The 20069-nt window shown below is 38.6% G+C and overlaps 1 protein-coding gene across 1 annotated transcript; it reads left to right on the forward strand.

The window, feature by feature from the left end:
• Positions 1–8344: 8344 nt before the first annotated feature.
• LOC122698871 (putative coiled-coil domain-containing protein 195) lies at positions 8345–18731 on the forward strand. Its single transcript, XM_043910550.1, has 3 exons — positions 8345–8600; positions 13436–13679; positions 18620–18731. Exons 1-3 carry the CDS (start codon positions 8345–8347, stop codon positions 18729–18731), a joined length of 612 nt encoding a protein of 203 aa, XP_043766485.1.
• The last annotated feature ends 1338 nt before the right edge of the window (positions 18732–20069 follow it).

Below are 20069 nucleotides of genomic sequence, written 5' to 3' on the forward strand. Positions count from 1 at the left end.
GAAAAGTTGTTTTAATGTCATGAGCCATGCAGTTTCCCAGAAGGGAAGACCCTTCCAGGCAGGTCACAGGAAGACCACCATTGTCACGCTTGGGACTGAAAACTCTTTACGTGCCTTTGGTAGGAGAAATTCCTTTTTTGACATTATATATTAATGGATTACAAAAATTTTTTTCGTAAATCATCCTGTCTCTTCACATGTAATACCACTTACTAAATATTAGCTCTAATCATTCTTCACTCAAAGCCCAAAAGATCTTTTTAAAATTTAAAATAAAAGCCAGAATATAAGGATTGTAGGGGTGGGGGGGGAGGCTTACTATGAAATTATATGAAATCATGTGTACGAAACTTTTGAAATTTGTTAAGCACTATACAACTTAAAGAATCTCATTCAATTTTAAGAATTAAAAGCAATAAAATCACATTCTTCTGGTGGAGAAAGTAAAAAAGAAAGAAAACTAAATTCCTCCATGTGGTATGCAAAGCCTTTCAATATTTGGCTGAATTTTTTGCAGGGCTCCAGTGTTCCCACTCTTTATGGCCTAAGAGGCCTCCCCTGACCACCGGAAGAGAGTCTCTTAAATTCTAGCCAAGATATAATTATGTTTTATACTTAAAAAAGGTTAATCATTGTAATGTAAAAATAGCTTTTAAAAATGGAAGCAAAATGAATAGTCCCAAATTAGAGATTAAAGCATCATTAAAAATGTTTTTAAAGCAAAAAAGAAGAATCCCCTAGGTGCCTTCTTCCTAAGACTACGCATAACCCAAGTTACAATTTATGTTTTATTTAATGTATTTATTTGGTTGTCTCCCTTTTAAGGTATAAAGCCTGTCAGTCTCCTGTGTCCAGTATAGTACATTGCTGTGCTATGCTCAGTCGTGTCCAACTCTGCGACCCCATAGACTGTAGCCCGCCAGTCTCCTCTGTCCACGGGATTTTCCAGGCAACAATACTGGAGTAGGTTGCCATTTCCTTCTCCAGGGTATCTTCCCAACCCAGGGGTCGAACCCGTGTAGCTTTATGTTTCCTGCATTGGCAGGCAGATTCTTTACCACCGAGCCACCTGGGAAGCCCTAGTACATTAGATAGATGCTTAATAAGAACCTGATGAATATTTAAAAGAAAGAAAAATAGGTACATAAATGAATTGCTTCAGTCTCTCAAAAAGAATCTCACACACACACACATACAGAATTTTAGCTTCTAGAAAAGAAAACTTTCCAGGCTATTGCACTACGAAGTTAAGAACTTGATATAAGTTGTTCATTCACTCCTTGCTAAACTACTTGGTATCCTATCAGCCTGGATTTAAAAGCACTGAACGACAAGGTATAAATGATGTCCCCCTGTTGGCAGGAGCAGAAGTACAGTTTAGTACTTATTTAGTGGCACCGTGATATGTCCTGACTGAATCCCTCCACGGGCCAGACACTGAAAAAGAAGAGAGGGATTGAGAGAATGAGAGCGGAGGTTTTGGAGAACAGACTGTTTCAGAGACTCAGCTTGGAAGAGGCAAATCTACTTCCCATGTTCCACTGGCTAACAGTCCTATCACTAGGAAGTGGTAGAGACTCAATTGCAACCCAGGGCCATTCAGCTGTAAAGCTCACTCGCTGTCCATCATGGTACAAATAGCACCTACGCAACAAGCTTGCTCTCAGCATAAAACAGGGCAATGAATGGGGAAACGCTTTATAACTATTAATGCACTCCACAGTGTAAAACAATATTATTATTATTATCTCCAGGAATGTTGTCATTTCTTACAACAAAAACATCTTTCAAAGCACTGAAGTCTTATTTCACTGTGACATATTGGTGTGGTGAATAAGTGTCAAAAAGTAAGAGCTAAATAGTCAATCCAAAAATAAATGGATGGAGAACATGGAAGATCAAGTGTCCAAACACAGCAACTCTGATATGATTAGATCTTGAAAATTTCAGAATGTTGACTGACTACCAAGAGTCTTTATAGTGTTTTGTGCTCAGCCATGTCCTACTCTTCGCGACTCCATGGACTATACCCTACTAGGCTTCTCTGTCCATGGGATTTTTACAGGCAAGAATACTGGACACAGGTTCAATCCCTGGGTCGACTCCCCCCTCCCAGGAATTGAATCTGTGTGTCTTGCATCTCTTGCATTGGCAAATAGATTCTTTACCACCAGGGCCACCTGGAAAGCCCTCATCATAGTGTTGGCTTCTTGTTTTTCTATTTACTTTTTTCTCCTCCATCTCAAACATAACTCTCTGTATTCCTTCCTATCCAAGATGCTGGCCAATGAGAAGCATAATATTAGTACTCACAGGATACAGATCAGCAGAACCGCCTCCATCCTTCGTTAAAGAAAGTGCTAATAAGCAAAGGGTTAGCATCACAAAGGCTAAGGAAGTAATTACTTCCAGGGACTGGTAGCAGATGTATACTGTCCAGGGGACACTACCCTCCAAGGCTTCTAAAGGCAGAAGCTGATCCTAAAGAAAAACTTTATAATATTGTGCAACACGAGTCAATGGAATGGGATCCTCTTGGGGAAAGAAGAAGCATCTTTTCCAAAGTCAGAGGCCCTGATGCAGACTTTGGAGTCTGTTGAATGTTATTTAAATAAATGAGGCCAAAGCAGAGACATCAAGCTATGCAAGACTTCAGGTGAAACTGGGCGTTTTTCAAGTCCCATTTCATTAATAATTAAGGGCAACCAAAGTTCAACAAAGCCACAGATTTCTCTTCATCTATAAAATAAGAGAGACAGTGGAAGACCAGACTTATTTCTGGCAAATTGGCTTCATAAAGGAGAAGAGTGGCTAAATAGGTCACTTTTTTTCTTTTTCTTTTTTTGCTATTTCTAGAACAGTTTTCCTCTAAAGAGTAGAATTTATACATGTATCACGTTTTACAGCAGAAACCAATGAAACATTGTAAAGCAATTATCCTCCAATAAAAATAAGTTTGACCCTAAGATGATAATTGTTGATGCAAGATGATGGCAACATAAAGGATTCGTTACACTGTTTAAAAAACAAAACAGAATAAAACTTATGAGTAATGGCCTCCTGGAAAGACATAGCATTCCTCTGACTCTGTAGTCTTCACAGAGCTGAACAGGATGGTGAATGACCCTGAACTCATCTCCACATGATCAAAAGGAAGATTATCAATGCTCACAGACTGTTTTGGTGGGCTTTCTAGCCCAACCCATCTGGGAGATCAAACGGTATGGTCTCTATCAGTCACAGCGGCTTCTTGTGACAATAACTTTTAGAGAAGAAAGAGATTTTAAAACCACAATAGGCAAACAGAGACAGCCTAAATTAAGAATCCCTGTTTAGACAAATAAAATTTTCTTTGGAAAAAAATTCAAAATATGAAATTGATATGAAAATTCAAGAGACCACGAGAAATACTTGTTTGATCTTCTTTGATAAATTGTTTGAGCTTCTTCCTGTAGGACTTTGAGGGAGCAAGGGGTAGGGGCTGGGGGAGAGGCAAGGAAGAAGACTGTATAGGTCAGGAAAAAAGAACCACCTGCTCTAGGGCTCAGCCTGCCCAGTACTGAGTGGTGCCGCTAAATGCTATCATTTTGCATTTTTCAAGTACTTTTCCATATGGTTGTATTGATTTGCCTGTGAGTATGTACACACACAACCACATATTGCCTAATATACGTAACCTACTCTAGAATAGCGTTGTTCAAAGGACATTCGCAGTCCATCCAAATCAGGTGGTGCTCTCACACATAAGGAGAATACAGCTCCATCAGTGCCTTTGTTCTTTCCATTCACGTGCCTGGAACTGTTTCCCATCATTTTTCTCCCTTTTTTTCCCTGGACCACCTTTACAAAGACTTCTTTCCTACCTGCTCTGTTTTAAAATAAATTTAAATTGAATTCTCACTGCCCTTGCCTGACATTCTGTGCTCCTTTATTTTTCTCTATAGACTTTATCTCTTCTTACACGCTTTACATTTTGCTTATTTATTGTGTTTATTTGCTGCTTTCCTGACTAGAATATATATTCCCTAAAGATAGGCATTTCTGTCTCTTTTGTTCACTAACTATGGTCCAAGGCTTTGCATGGGGCATGGCACATGGTAAGAAGTAAATAAATATTCATCAAATGAATGAATGAGGTAATAATGATAGATATTACAAAATATTTAGAGCTAAAAGATGATGAAAGTATTCTGTAATAAGTGGAAGACATATGGTATAACCACAAAACATTCTTGAAGTACTTAAGAGGGAGATCTGAATAAATGTCATAATAAAGATTCAATACAGGGCTTCCTTTATTGGTTCAGTGGTAAAGAATCCGCCTGCTAATGCAGGAGACATAGATTTGATCCCTGGTCCAGAAAGATCCCACACGCCATGGAGCAACTAAGCCCCTGGCCACAACTATTCAACATGTGCTCTGGAGCCCAGGAAGTGCAACAGCTGAGCCCATACACCCCAGAGTCTATGCACTAACATAATAACAGAAGCCTCTATAATGAGAAACCTGAGCAGTGCAACTAAAGAGTAGCCCCCACTCGCCACAACTAGAGAAAAGCCCCTGCAGTGATGATGACCCAGCACAGCCAAAAATAAATAAGCAAATAAATAAAAATTATAAAAATAAGAAGATTCAATACAGCCAAGATAGATGTCAATTCTTCCCAATTGATCCATAAATTCCAAAAGAGATTTTCATGAAACTAAAAATCAGGGCTACGCAGAGAGAACTCGTTTGCAGTTACACAGGTATTCAGTGCAAAGCTAGAATCAGACCACACAGATAGATTTCATTCCCTACAATTCCAATCGTCTCCATCCTCCTCCTCTGCTCATCTACGAAGCCCTCCTGCGACTTGTCTAATACTAGAGAGCAGATAGACTATTCAACCAAAAATGCTTTCATTTTAAAACCTGATGTTACTCAACAAACATGTATAGAAAACTTACTAACTTCAAAGCACTTCAGAGCATTTATCACTATAAATTCATTTAATCTGAAGATAGCTATCCTTATGTCTCCTTTACAGATAAAGATACAGGCTTAGAAAAGAGGAATAACTTGGTCTTGCCACTGACAGTTCATAGAGACAGATCCATCCAGGATATCTTGTGGGAGGATTAAACTTGAGTGTGAAGTGAAAGTTGCTCAGTCGTGTCCAACTCTTTGTGGCTCCATGGACTGTAGCCCACCAGGCTCCTCTATCCATGGAATTCTCCAAGCAAGAATATGGGAGTGAGTAGCCATTCCTTCTCCAACGGATCCTCCCAGGGATCGAACCCATGCTTTTTACGTCTCCTGTGTTAGCAGGTGGATTCTTTCCAATCTGTGCCACCATGGAAGCCTCGGCCCTCAGTAAATGTTCATGACAACAAGTTGATCTTAGAAAGCTGTATTACTTTTTTGGTCCTTAATTTCTCATGGAAAGAAGGACTCTGTCTCCTGGAAGCCATGCTCCTTGGAAACCAAGAGATTGTATCCATTCCCTCAAACTTGTTTTGCTGGCTCCATGCAGTATATTTAAAAGGTTGAATTAGTTGCCCATTAAAAAAGTGCAATGATCTCTCATAATATCTGGATTCCAACTTCTTTTGAAAATTCTAAATAACTGGAAACACTAGAACTAGAAAAACACATGCATTTCTTCATAGCAACTGATGGTTGGAGCTCAGCAGTTGTTGAAGTCACCATATCATTCAATTATTTTACCTGCCTTTATTTTATGAGTTATTATTAAATAATTAAATTTAAAAATATTAAATAATTAAATTTAAATGATTAAATATTATTTAAATTATTAAATAATAATTATTATTAAATAATAATAACTCATAATAAATTTATTATTGTGATATAATAACGAGATAGTGACAGAATGGCAGTTAGTAACTTACCCAGACCTCCATCCTGTGCATTATATCAGTCAAATTTTTTGCACCTGTGCCAATTGCAAGGACGTCTTGAAATTCTTATTTTCATTGGAAACTTACACAGGCCCATGATCATCTATCAGATGGCAAATGCCCCTTCCCATATCTGGCTCCATGTAAGTTTCTTCATGCACAACAGTCAAGATTATCTCACATCTGGCTGAGCAGGGAAGCAGCTCATCCCTTCTATGTGAGTTGACCCAGAGCATTCTTAAACATCCCTTTCACAGGCTTATCAGTATTTCATGGAAGCTGTGCCCGTCACAAACTTTTCATCTCCTCTTTCCTTTCCACATGACTGCTCCACCATTGTGTGACACTCAAATGTCAAAAAGATGGCGGGATGGCAGCCTGTCAAATCCACTCCTGAGTCGGGGCTCATGGCAACAGCAGATGCTTCCGGTCACCTGGGAAATCACTGTGACTATAGCTACATATCAAGTTCAAGGTCAAAGTGAACTCTTGGCAAATGCTGCAAAAGTCGAATTTCTGAGCAGCTGTTTAAATAATTTATAACAGCAGAGTGTACGCCTGCTTGAAAAGTGAGACATAAGACTTCATGTAAGTGACACTTTTCTTTTATGTCTTAGAGGGCAAGGCCATTGGGTATCTCCACACGGAAGGACACACGGTTGGATGGTGATAATGCAGTCAAAATCCCCGACTACTAATCTGACCTTGCCTATCCTCTGTCACTGACTAAAACCAAAGGTTCTGACAGATAAAGAAGTCACATGTCAACCCTACACACCATATTCCAGCAAGGCATGATTTTATGTCCAGATGAAAGACACACTCTGACATCATCTATTTGAAGAAGATGGAAAGCAGACACTTGCTGCCAACTCTCCATTCTCTGGAAAGCAGACGTGCTAACACAGTTCATCTCCTTCTTAAAACCTTGCCCACAAATGTGGGAAAAGTTAAAGACTGACTCCATTCCCACAGGGCTAACTCATGCTAGAGGCTGGCGGCATGATGTTTACTAGCTGATGTAGAAGATGAGGGAATTAGCTATGTGGATACCTGGGGGAAGCCCTTTCAATCAGAGGGGGACAGCTGGGACCAGTGTTACAAGGCAGCAGTGTGCCTGGAATTTTTATGGAACTAATGCTTAGGCCAGTGTGATTGGGGCAGAGCAGAGGGATAGAGCAAGGGAGTCATAGCAGACGAAATCAGAGAGGAGGCATTTCAATAACCTCTAGCATGCTGGGCACATAAATGTTTACTGAAATTCATTTAAATACAAATAGAAGTAGTAGATCAAAACAACTGACTAGTAAACATGTCATAAAATTTAAATACATATAATAATTCTGTATGAATGAAAAAGAAATAATACTTTACCCAGTAACTCCCACATACAGCCTTGGATCAATCAACCTGACCATCCTATTTACTAAGATAAGCAAAAAAATCAATATATGTAGAAAACATAAGTAAACAAATGTGCAAGGAAAAGTACCACCATGAAAAATTACCTAATCATTTTGAACCCATTGCAGAAGAGCATTTATGCTTAAGCATGAATTGAATTTCCAAATGGATACAGAGCGCATACCTTTCATTCCCAGTGAAAAAAAGCTCTTCAGGAAATAGGTCATGAAAGCCATTAACTATTGCATGTTCTTCTCATTCAAGATTAATGTTGACCTGTATCTTCTTACATTCCCAAAATAGCCCTCAGCAGTATTTGCCCAAGCAAACACTCTGAAACTAAATAACAGCAAAAATGATCATAAGAAATCTACCAAGAAGTAATTATATCATCCTTGACATTATCTTAAGGGATTAAGGTATAATTATTGACATCTCATTTACATAATCTCACTGCAATTCATATGACTTCCTATGTTAGTTAAGTTTTGACACCTAATCAGGAGGTGTCAAAATTAATAATTTATCCCAAAAGTACAAAACTATGGTATATTCTACAGAAAAGACAAGGAATAATTCTTTTGTGCCCACTTTGATGTGCTCATGACAGTTGGCAATTCTATGAAACATCTGATACCAGAAATAGCAACAGAGAAAAAACTTGAGTGGCTGCTCGGATGATGAGTTCATGACAGAAACAAGAAATTCTGTTCCTTGCTGGAAATTTTCAGAGTGTCTTCTGTAGACCCAAAGCAATATTCCAGAACTGTGGATTGATATGAAATGAAAGATACAAAGAAAAGCTCTGTTCTGAAAAACAAAACCCAGGATGAATAAGTCATGGAGATCCTTTACCTCCCTTGATAGCCTAACTCCCCAGGTGCTGAAAGATGGCATACAGAAGAGTGATATCTATTGTTCAGGAAAGTTTAGGGGCGGGGTCAACCTGTTCCACTGGGCAGATAGTGCATTTGGTTCATAAGCAAATGTTGACCTCTCTCCCCAAAGGAGCAACCAGAGAACCTGAAAAGAGGCAATGGCCGCGAATATCCATCTCATGAAAGTTATCCAGGAAATGCGGGCAGAGATCCACAAGCTGGAGAAAGAGAATCAAGCCCTCCGGATGAAGCTGACATTGAGTAGTCAGAGAACCCCAGGCTCAGGAGGAGAATCAGGAGAGGAAAAGGAAGACACAGACCTCGGGAACCTTGAAGAAGTGCCCAGACGATCTCCAGCAGCCCTTCATGGTGTTGTTGCCACTGATTCAGCCCCAGGTGTGAGAGAACACGAAGGTACTGACTGCCTATAGTTATTTGGGGCTCTGCCCACCTTTGCCATTATCTGTTAAACAGTTGGCTTAGTGTGCCTCTCACATAAGTGCATAGTTTGGTATTAACAGTGGTGTGGTTTTTTTCCTGGTATTGGGTTGGCCAAAAGGTTCTCGTTACAGAAAGATGCTATGGAAAAATCCAAATGATCTATTTGGCCAAGATAGAGAAGTTTTGAATCCCTAGGCAAAAATTTCTTTAACATCTTCAATTCTCATATTTTAACAACATTAAAACTATCTCCAGTTATTCCTGAGAAGTTCAAGATGACGGATATGTGGAAATCAGTCATATGAAAAAGAATGCTTTTTCCCCTTTCTTCACTTCAAGCATTTAAATGCTAGGTAATAGAACACCAAATGGGTATGTGTCAAATGGAGTGCTCGTTTATTAATCCAGAACAGTAGTGCACAACAATTAAGTGTACGGATATCAGAGTCAGACAAATACGGTTGCCAATGATTTGACACTCATTAGCCACCGCTTGATTTAGAGCTAGTTATAAGGAATCTTTAAGCCTCATTTTGTTCATTCAGAAGTGCTACAGCACCTGTCTCAGGTGGTGATGGCTGGTTGTAATAATAAACTAAGTGCTTAGTACAGCATCTAACAAACATATAACCAAGGCAGATACTGTTTCTTATCCATGTTTTAGAAGATCTTTACTGTCCTTTATGAATGTATGTTGCACATAATTCAACTTACTATATGCAGGTTGGAGACTTCAAGACTAAAAGTCAATGTCTGATACATTCTTTAAAAAATCTAATCTCTCACCTTTTACGGGAAAGAATTTTGACTGTGAAGACTATACATGAAATTAGAAATCAGGAGAGTGAAAAATATTGAGTTGGCCAAAAAAGTTCATTTTGATTTTTCCTTGATTAGAGAAATAGCCAAATGAGATTTTGGGCAACTCAATAAGTTCTACATTCAAGTTTTCGAACTTGCCTACATATAACATTTTCAAATAAAATTGATACATACTTGAATACTCAAAGTGCTTAATATCCTCTGTCAAAGGCTTCAGGCAAGGCTATTTAGAGTTACTGAGCAGCTTAGCAATGGAACATGTCCTATCTCCAGCTGGTTTTTTTTGTTTGTTTTTTTCTGTTAAAGCAGTCTCTCTCTAGTGTGGGGCCCTATACTTCAAAGCTGGAGATAGATTCCAATCGGGGTCTTTTTCCTTGTTGTCAAGTACAGCTATGGATCTGAGTTATTCTGTCTGTTGGTTATTTAATAAAACTTAGAAGTTAGACCTTCTCTTAGTGGGGAAAAAAAAGATACAGACGTGTAATATATCCTTCCTCCAGGTTTCCTCCACCTCTGAATTCCTGACATTTGGAATGAATAACTCTGTGTTATAGGAGTCTGTCTTGTCCATTGTAAGATGTTTAGTAAAGTATCTGCTTCTTCCCCTTTGGTCATGATCATCAAAAATGTCTTCAGACATTCCAAATATCACCTGGAGGATATTTCCCCTAGTTGAAAACCACTGCCTTACTCCAGACATAAAAAACTCCTTCAAAACTATTTTCCATGATGTTTCAGTTCAGTTCAGTTCAGTCACTCAGTCATGTCCAACTCTTTGTGACCCCATGGACTGCAGCATGCCAGGCTTCCCTGTCCACCACCAACTCCCAGAGCTTTCTCAAACTCATTTCCATTAAGTCGGTGATGCCATCCAACCATCTCATCCTCTGTCATCCTCTTCTCCTGCCTTCAACCTTTCCCAGTAGTAGTCTTGATAACATTTGATAGGTCAGGAAAATATTATTTAACTTCAGTACAAAGTTTTTATTAGCAGTTTTAGTAAGATATTGCCAATAGGCAAATTCATACTTGCAACTTATTCATAAGAATGTGATGCTAGTGAAGAACTTGAGCGATCATCCCCTTATTTTACCATTTAGGATATAAGACCCAAAGAGATTAAGCAACTTGTCTTATCCTCTTTTGAAAACAAAATAATATAAACCTATACTCTGAGAAGGGACAATGTGAAATTAGAGGTGTGTCTCACTTTAAGAAAGGGAACCATCAAGCTGGGTCTGGGAGCAAATCACTTGGGACTAAATCCTCCTGGACATATCGGTGATAGTGTGCAAGCATTTGGCAGGTATGAAACCCAATCCATCTCATGGAGATGTTGCTCTCACCCCTCCTGCCCTTGGAATTCTCACCTTGGGTCTATTAGGAAAGAGATTGTTGCTCAGTCGCTCAGTCATGTCCGACTCTTTGCAACCCAGAGGACTGCAGCACACCAGGCTTCCCTGTCCTTCACTGTCTCCCAGAGTTTGTTCAAACTCATGTCCATTGAGTCGATGATGCCATCCAACCATCTCATCCTCTGTTGCCCCTTCTCCTCTTGCCCTGAATCTTTCCCAGCATCAAGGTCTTTTCCAACAGGTCGGCTCTTCACATCAGGTGGCATAACTATTGGAGCTTCAGCTTCAAAATCAGCCCTTCCAATGAATATTCAGGGTTGCCTTCCTTTAGGATTGATTAGTTTGATCTTCTGCTATACAAGGGACTCTCAAGAGTCTTCTCCAATCTCACAGTTTGAAGGGAAGAGATAATTTACTACAAAGAAGATGCAAGAAACAACTCTTTACCCAGAAATTCCAGCATTGCTGCTGCTGCTGCTGCTACTAAGTCACTTCAGTTGTGTCCAACTCTGTGTGACCCCATAGATGGCAGCCCACCAGGCTTCCTCGTCCCTGGGATTCCCCAGGCAAGAATAGTGGAGTGGGTTCCCATTTCCTTCTCCAATGCATGGAAGTAAAAAGTGAAAGTGAAGTCATTCAGTTGTGTCTGACTGTTAGCAACCCCATGGACTACAGCCTACCAGGCACCTCCGTCCATGGGATTTTCCAGGCAAGAGTCCTGGAGTGGGGTGCCATTGCCTTCTCTGCCAGCATTGCTAGACCTCTGATTCTCTTCAATCTGCTCCTACCCTTATCTGACAAATAAACTTCATTTGACAGTAATCTTTGAAATGGCGCTGATGATCCCATGATGTCATGTGGAACATTCTTTCCCTTCTATTGATAAGACACTAAAGAATACAGATTATTTGTGACCCAGGGACATAAACAAAGAACTTAGTTTCTGGTCAGTCATGTTGGAGTATAGGTCTCATATAAGAGCAAACTTAACTTTGCAATTGTTGGTATAATTTCCTCTGTTGTATTTTCCTATCATTTGGTATAAACAGATTATTTTATAATCCTCTTAAATAGAAACTTTTATGTTTGTCAATAGTCGTAAATCTTTCTTAGATCATTATAAAAGTTATGTATCATGGCCAAAGGAAATGTTCAAAGATAATTTATGAATAGTATTTGCAGTTAACTACTTCAGTTGGATTTGAACTTAAACTCCCCCACAGACTCTTGCCTAAAATCTGATCTTCTGCTCTTCCATATTATAAAAAGCAAGGGCAGCCTCTACTTCCTGTAATAGCTATATAATTTGCTGTTTGTGTTCTACAGACATGGGTCACAAAATTTAAAAAAGAGAAAATTGTGCTTCTAGGACTCTGAAAACCTAAACATGATGCTGGACTTTCTTACACTTTCCTGCTAGTTAATGGCAAAGCTGTGATGAGAAGAATAGAGTCAACAAACATTCATTAAGTACACCAGAAAATGAATCCAGTCCATGAGGTCAGTGTCATTAGCCCCAGTGGTAATAACTAGATGTCTAAGTAAAGGCTGAATGATGGGCCCCAGGTCAGTTAGCAGAGTGTTAGATGTGAGATGCAGACAAACCAAGATGCCCTAAAATAAAGCTCTTTTACTCAAGATGCTTTCATTCTAAGGACTGGAGATATGATTTGCCTCAAGGAAATAGTTTATTAGGAGGCCTTTATGGATAGAAATTGAGTTGGAAACCCTCGGAAACTAAAGACATAAAGCTCTTGAGAGAAGGAGAAAAAACTCCTGTTTCCCACACAGGCGTTACTTCTTTTTTTCTTTTTTGCTGCAACTCAAGGCATGTGGGATCTTAGTTCCCTGATCAGGGATCAAACTCACACCTCCTGCAGTGAAAGTGTGGTATCTTAGCCACTGGATCACCTGGGAAGTCCCAAGACATTTTTACTTCTTTCCACTTGTTTGCCTTGCTTTCATCTCTCATTCAACAGAGAGAGATGACTGCCCAACTAAAGCAAACACACACATTTCAGGCCAGTTGGCAGCAACCAGTTCAATTATTTGTGGTCATTCAGGTGATGAGGGGCTGTGGATGGGCACGTTCTTCTAGAATGAGGCTCAAGAAGCCATCCGGAACCGCGTCTCTACAAGCTCATGTTCTTCCCATTCTAAAGTAGTATTCTATTATTTCATTGTGTGCAGGTTTCTGTTCATAGTCTGTATTCTCAGGAAGGTCTTCCCTTACTACACTATTTAAATAGCCTCCAGACCTTGCCCTCATCTATCTCTAGCACCTTGCTCTCATCAGTCTTATTCATCCTCCTAAAATCTATTGCTAGCTGAATTTTATCATATATCTGTCTATCATCTGTCAGCCACACAAGAAGGTAAGCTCTATGCAAGCAAGAATTTTGTGTTTTCACTTGCACACATCCATCTGTTTAAAAAGTGCTTGGCTCAGGGTTGGAACTCAATTATTTGCAAAATAAATCAATGAATGAATATCTTTTATGCAAAAAATTCATCTAAAAACAACAGTTTTGTTTAGTTAGTTTCAATAAAGTACTAGTAATACAGTCTTCCATTTGGGGATGTTATTAAAAAATAGAATTTTTAAACTTGAATTTTGTGTCTCCCTTACAGGCAATGTCATGATTGTTAGACGCTATTCCATTTCCTCACCAATTCTTTCATTAGCTGCAAGTGACCCTTGGAAGTCTAGGAGAAAACATCCAAACTGTGGACTTCTAGAAGTTCAAGGGAGAGTCAAATCACTGGTTTCTTCAATTAAGAAGCAAGACAATGAAGAAAAGATGTTTACCTCGGATTCTTTTACTACCAGTGGTTGCAGCAAAGGAGTCTTTCCTGAGCATGGTTTTGGTTGCAGGTAATGTACAATTAATTCCCCTGGAGGAGGGCATGATAACCCACTCCGGCATTCTTGCCTAGAGAATCCCCATGGACAGAGGAGCCTGGCGGGCTCCAGTCCCTGGGGAGTCGGACATGACTGACTTACTAAGCACAGGGCAGCCCAAGGTACAATCCGCCTCGAGACAGTTTATAGCTGCATAGTGTGATGGCTACTGAGACATTCCCCTGGATAAGCAAGGTCTTACACAGTGGAGGAACTATAAACAAGGAGGCTATTTAGCCATAATAATTTCTATCACATTTATGAGTTTTGAGAACCAAAAGAAACAAATTTATCTGAGATCAAATGGTACTCTCTAATAGATGCCTGTAAGAAGTGGAAAGTGATCAGTCTTCACTTACTCATCAAGCATGAATGATGGTACTCTGGGCTGGGTGCTGACGATCCAAGATTCAGCAAAAGCAAAACGTTATGTTCAAAACTTTCTTTTAGGGACAAAGACACACAAGCAAACTGATCACTACAATAAAGTGTGTCTCAGGAAGAAGACACATTTACACTGGGAGCCAAATGCAAAATTTCTCTCTGAGGGAGAACTGTGCTTGTAGAGGAAGGCGCCTTCATGGGCTTTTGTGGGTACAAGAAAGGACCCTTTAGGCATTAGCCAAACAGGCTAAGAGACAAAGACAAAACTGGCCTGTTCTGCAAAATACATGAGTTGGTATTTAAGGAGTTAGAAGCAGCCTACAAATGGGAGGGAGGGAGAAAACATTTGAGAAGTAGGCTGGGAATCTTTTAGAGGAGAGTTGGCCAGTGGCCCCTGGTGTGGGTAAAGCCAAGAGCTCTTTTGGAACAAGACTGTCACCATCAAGCACTAGTGTGTCAGAGTATTACCTCCCCTCCTCCACCCTCTGTACTTCTACCTCCCAATTCCCAGTTAGGCTCTGACTCTTTATCAAGAGTCTATACACAGTATAGATAATCAACAAGGACCTACTGTTTAGCACAGGGAACTCTACTCAATATTCTGTAATAACCTAGATGGGAATAGACTCAGAAAAAGAAAAAAAAATGATACGGTTACTTAAAAAACAAAGAGTCTATACACATTTGTCTCTTTTGAGGAGAAGGAGAAAAATCAAGAAAAAGGGACCTGGTTTCATGATTAACTTATCATGAGGAAGAGAAAATGGAACAAATATGGTTGTTTAGAGAATCAGTGAGTCATCTAATTCAGCAGTGGCAGGAAATCAAATCAAAGTGGTAGTCATAATTAATAAGCCATCAGGAATTCTCATAAATATGGAAAAGAGCACTGGTCTTCCCACGGGATGTAGGATACAAAGGTTAAGCCAGTTTTATTTCAATTTTACGAAGCAGGATGAACATCATGTTTCACTTATAGAAAGTTCTATTATAGGAGGAGAGAGGAACCCGGTCAGGAAGGACAGGCAAAGACAAACGTACAGCATACCCCACTAGAGCAAAAAAGAGAAGAAGATAGAAGAAATCATGACTATGGAGAAAACTAGAAGCAGGGAAGTCAGTGAGGATGGAGAGGTTGGCAGTATCCATTGCAGAAGGCATTCCATGGAATGCTGGGAGTATGTGCTTTATCCAGTAATTATTGGAAAGCTGATAAAAAATGTCTTCATGAAAATTTTCAAAATACACAAATATTCAGAAACTAATATTACAAATACCAATGTATCCATCTGCAAGAGTTTTGTCATAGTTTATCAGATATTTTTATATATAAGAAAAAAAGTGTTACTAAGAAAGAAAAGGGACATCTCTTCCCCTGTCCTCCTAAGGGGCAAGCATTACCAGGAATTTTGTTTCTATCCTTTAGGTCTATTTTTTATGCTTTCATTACACACATTCATTCATTCGACAAATACATCTTAAATGTGTACTATGTGCTGGGCAGGATTCTAGGCACTGAGGATACAGCAGGAAACAAAATTGTCAGAAATCTCTGCCAATGTGGAGTTTTTCCTCTGTAACATGATGATCAATCAACATGAAAATACATGAAGCATATAGTTAGACAGGGAAACAAGTAACCCAATCAAAGGAAAAATGAAGGGCTTGAGAAGCAAGCATTGTTGAAATGTTAATTGAGATGAATTGTTGTAGCCAGAAAATATGACAGCATTTGAATAAAGACGGGAGAGAGAGTTCTGGGGATATGAGCAGGGGTTTGGAGTGGATGGGTGAGGGGACTTGCCAGACACTGAGAACAGTGACTGCCAGAGGGCTGGGTGGGCTCAGAAACGACCGGTGTTTAAGGAAGGGCAAGGAGGCTGGCTTTGAATGCAGTGGAGGGAGCAAGCAAGACAGAGAGCAATGAAAAAGAGAGCCAAGGATGGCCATTCACTCTTTTCAGTGTTCTAGACCTATTGCAAGTGAACTGGGATGTATAACATACTCTTTTCATTAGTAAATGTTTTAATATATAACATATATATGGAACTCTGTTTTGAAAGGACTATAGGAAAATAATACAGAAAACAAGAGGACCAGTTTAAAGCTAAAAAGTAATTTAGGCAAGAAATGATTATTTATTGGCCAACAGCAATAACTGAATGTGGTTTCCAATCTTGTTTTGAAGATGGAGCCAACAAGATTTGTTAACAGAGCAGATGTAGGATATGGAAACAATAAGTGTACACCCAACCATTGTGTTCCAATGGCCATGTGTTTTCAAAGAGGGAGGAGGGAAGAAAGGCAGAGACGTACCCTTTGTCTGAGTAAAATTGTGTGTATGTAATAGACAGTCATATGAAAGCACTAAATGTTCCTTGTTTTCAAAATTGCAAATTAAAAAATATAAATACAATATACAAAGTAAAAAGTATAAAAAGGAATATCTTCCATAATCCCACTACCTGAAAAACCACCATTGAGATTTTTATTTTTTTATTTATTTTATTTATTTATTTGGCTGTACCAGATCTTAGTTGTAGCATGCTGGATGTAGCTCCCCGACCAGGGATCAAACCCAGAACCCCTGCATTGAGGGCTCAGAGTCTTAGCCACTGGACCACCAGGGAAGTCCCCATCACTGAGATTTTAATGGCTATCTCTCCATGCTAGTATCTAGGTAGTTTGTAATTGTACACTGTCTGTGTTATAATGGTTTAGTTTTTGCACTTAAATCAGTACAGGTCCACAGACCTACAACACTACACTGAGAAATAAAGTAATATTAATTTTTCCATTTCAGTTTATATTACTTTCTATGATAGTTTGGGAACCTAGCCAATGTTTATAACGCATTACTTTTCTGAAGCAAACTGTTTTCCAACTTCCAAGCTGCCAGTGAATAAACTATTAGAACACAATCCATTTCTAATTTGGAACCTACTTTAATTTGAAAGATTGAGCCAATTGTAGAATTGTGTTAAAGCAAGAAAGTCAGTAACGGCTGAAAATCAACAGCTGGGTTGGCATAAAACCCAGTAGATACAGAGAATGGTTTCGTAGGAATTAAGCATTTTCTTTGGTAGTCTTTTTTTATTTTGTCTTTTACTTTCTCAGGGATTAACTAGTAAAGTAACAACTCATTACATTTTTCCTCTAATTTGGGGAGTAAATTCATTTCCTTTCTAATAGCTTTCAAACAATCTTACAAAGATTTATCAAGAACCAACCATATGTTTGAACTAGCTTTCAAATCAATGAGATATCATACCTAATTTGCTCATGAACTTTTCAACTGTTATACCAAGAAAGTATTTTATAGAAGAAAGCCAGTATCAATATTTCTAAGAACCCATGCTCTCCAGAAACTAGAGATTGTATTTTAATTTTTTCCCTCACTTTGACATAAAAATCCTATCTTTTCCTCCTGCGTTCAAGAAAAAAATAATAACCTTAAGCTGTTGGAAAGATTTGGGAAGAGGGTCCATATACACAACTGAACTTAGAAAGGCTATTTTACTAATAGGACAAAACAGACACATTAAAATAAATACATTGTCTTCTTTTTCTAAGCAAAGTCGTTAAGACAGCCTCTGGAATCAGATGACTAAAATTCCAACTCCATCATTTGCAAAGAGCATGGTCTTGGAAAAGTTATTAGTCTGTCCTGTGCCATAGTTTATTTTTTTGTAAAAAGAGAATCATAATAGCCATGACCTCATAGTTTTTGTGAAGAATAAATGGGAGAGTCTAGTGAATGCTTGCTAAGTGGCAGAGCAGTTATTATTTTATTGATCCCAACATATGGAACAATTGGCCTTCCTCCCAAGGGAGGGAGCAGATGTGTGTTCCCCACAATACAGCCGCTAAATGCCATTCTGTGGAATTATGGCCTTATCTAATTAAAGAGAGAGATATCAAAACTAGAGAAAAGACAATCATTCTAAACACTATTCTTTAGACTTATTCCTGGGAGCACTTTATCCTGGTTTATGTCAAAATTGTACATAACACTGTTCAAGGAGAAAGGAGCAGTGGGCACAATGAAAAGATTTAATCCCCCAGATAACACTAGGTCTTATGGTGTGATGGATAGTCATCAAAATCCAAAATGGTGCGTTGATCTGGATTTAGAAAATAATTGTCCCAAATTTCTGCTTCATTTCAACTGAAGAGCTTTGATATGCAGGACCCTTTGTTGAGAGAGCATATTAATCTTTAATTTTAAACATCAAGCTAAGAATCCTCAGATGTACAGTCCTCCCCTCAAAAGTTTTAAGTTTTAGTTTTACCAGCACTATCCACTGGTTTAATCAAAAGGCCAGTTACAACATATTTTCTTACATTCCAAATTGTTTTCTTGAACAACTAAACAAAAAAATAGTATGGTATGTGTAAGTTGAACGTTTAACTCTTTAGGCATTATTTGGTGCTTGGAAAAATAGTACATGTTTTGTAGAAATAGTAAATGTTTTGTGTAAAGCCTCACTAAATTTTTATTTCTCTCTCCTTTATTCTGCTTTCTTTAGGGACAAGACAAAGACAGTCGGTTTCCTGTTACCCATGAACATGTCTTCATATTCCAAGGATTCAAGTTCTTTGAAATACTCACCAAACCAGCTAAGTACTATTCTAGAGTAGGATACTCAAGGTGGTGAAATTTAAGACACAGTTGATTTCCAAAATGTGGGAACACTGAGGCGTGTTTGGGTCAGTGTCCCCCCCTGCAAAGAGCTCTGAGAATATGCTCACTAAGGGCTTTCAATAGCTGAGTCCAAGATCTCTCTTAGTAAATGTCTCACTGTACTTGAAAATATGTGGGTTATTGTCAAGTACCTTTTGATATTGATTTCTAATATAATTCCACAGTGATAAGAGAACAGACTCTGTATGATTTCAGTAGCTTTGGGCTGTGAAATTTTTGCACCCTGTTTTATGTCCTTGGATCTGTTCCAGGGTCTCCTAGTTTAAAGCCTATGGCAACTTGAATAGAAATAGTTTCCTACTGTTGTGTGAAAATTGTATAAATCTTAATTATGTTGAATTGGTTCACAATGCCTTTTGGGTCTACTATATCCTTCTACTTCTCTGCATGTTCATTCTATTGAGAGTTTGATATTGAAACTCCAATTTAAAAATCTTAATTTATCTACTTTAAAAAATAATTGTAATATATTGCGGAAATATATTGGAATATAGTGGAAATTAACTTGTTCTGTATTTTCCAAGTCTCCCGTAAATGTTTTATCATAGTTTCATAATTTAAAAAAAGAAAAACAAGAAGATGTTCACTAAGACACACAAAATACCCAGCGTTGGGTCAATGGAGTTGTCAAAGGACTTGAGCAAGAAATGGAAGTCATTATTTTATGTTGTCACTGAATATTAATGTTGATGTGTGCACAGTGGCTGTGGCAGTCTCTCTATGCAGCCTCTGAGCAATTAAATAAAATTAAATTAAATTGCTTGCTAAGGGTTCAGTATCTGTGTTATGCTATCATGAAATTCTTCTGTTCCCATTATGGGTCACTCTCCAGATGAAACTATAACACATCTAGGAAAAAAATTCTATATCTGACTAATAACATAGAAGTCATAGTGATTTATCCTTAGAGTTAATTGTGGGCTGATATTTCACTGATACAAGCTCATTTAATCTTTTAATATCCTGCGTCATTGGCACATGAACACAAACACAGCAAACTCCCACAGCGTTATGTTGTGGACTCAGAGTAACTGGGAGCTAATGGTAAAGACACTCATCTTGGTTGGAAGGAGAGAGAGAAATGTTAAAATCATCATTGCGTAGGGATTGGAAATCTGAAATCCCTCAGGTCCCAAACCTCTATTCAAGAGTCCCTTCCCCACTGCAGGTTTACAACAATCATGTTTTAATACCAATATGCCTTTTAAACAAATATGTTAAAATCTCCTATTTTCAAAGCAGAAATAGAGATGCAGACATAGAGAACAAACCTA

This window comes from Cervus elaphus, chromosome 8 (genome assembly GCF_910594005.1).
Source record: "Cervus elaphus chromosome 8, mCerEla1.1, whole genome shotgun sequence".
Lineage (NCBI taxonomy): Eukaryota > Metazoa > Chordata > Mammalia > Artiodactyla > Cervidae > Cervus > Cervus elaphus.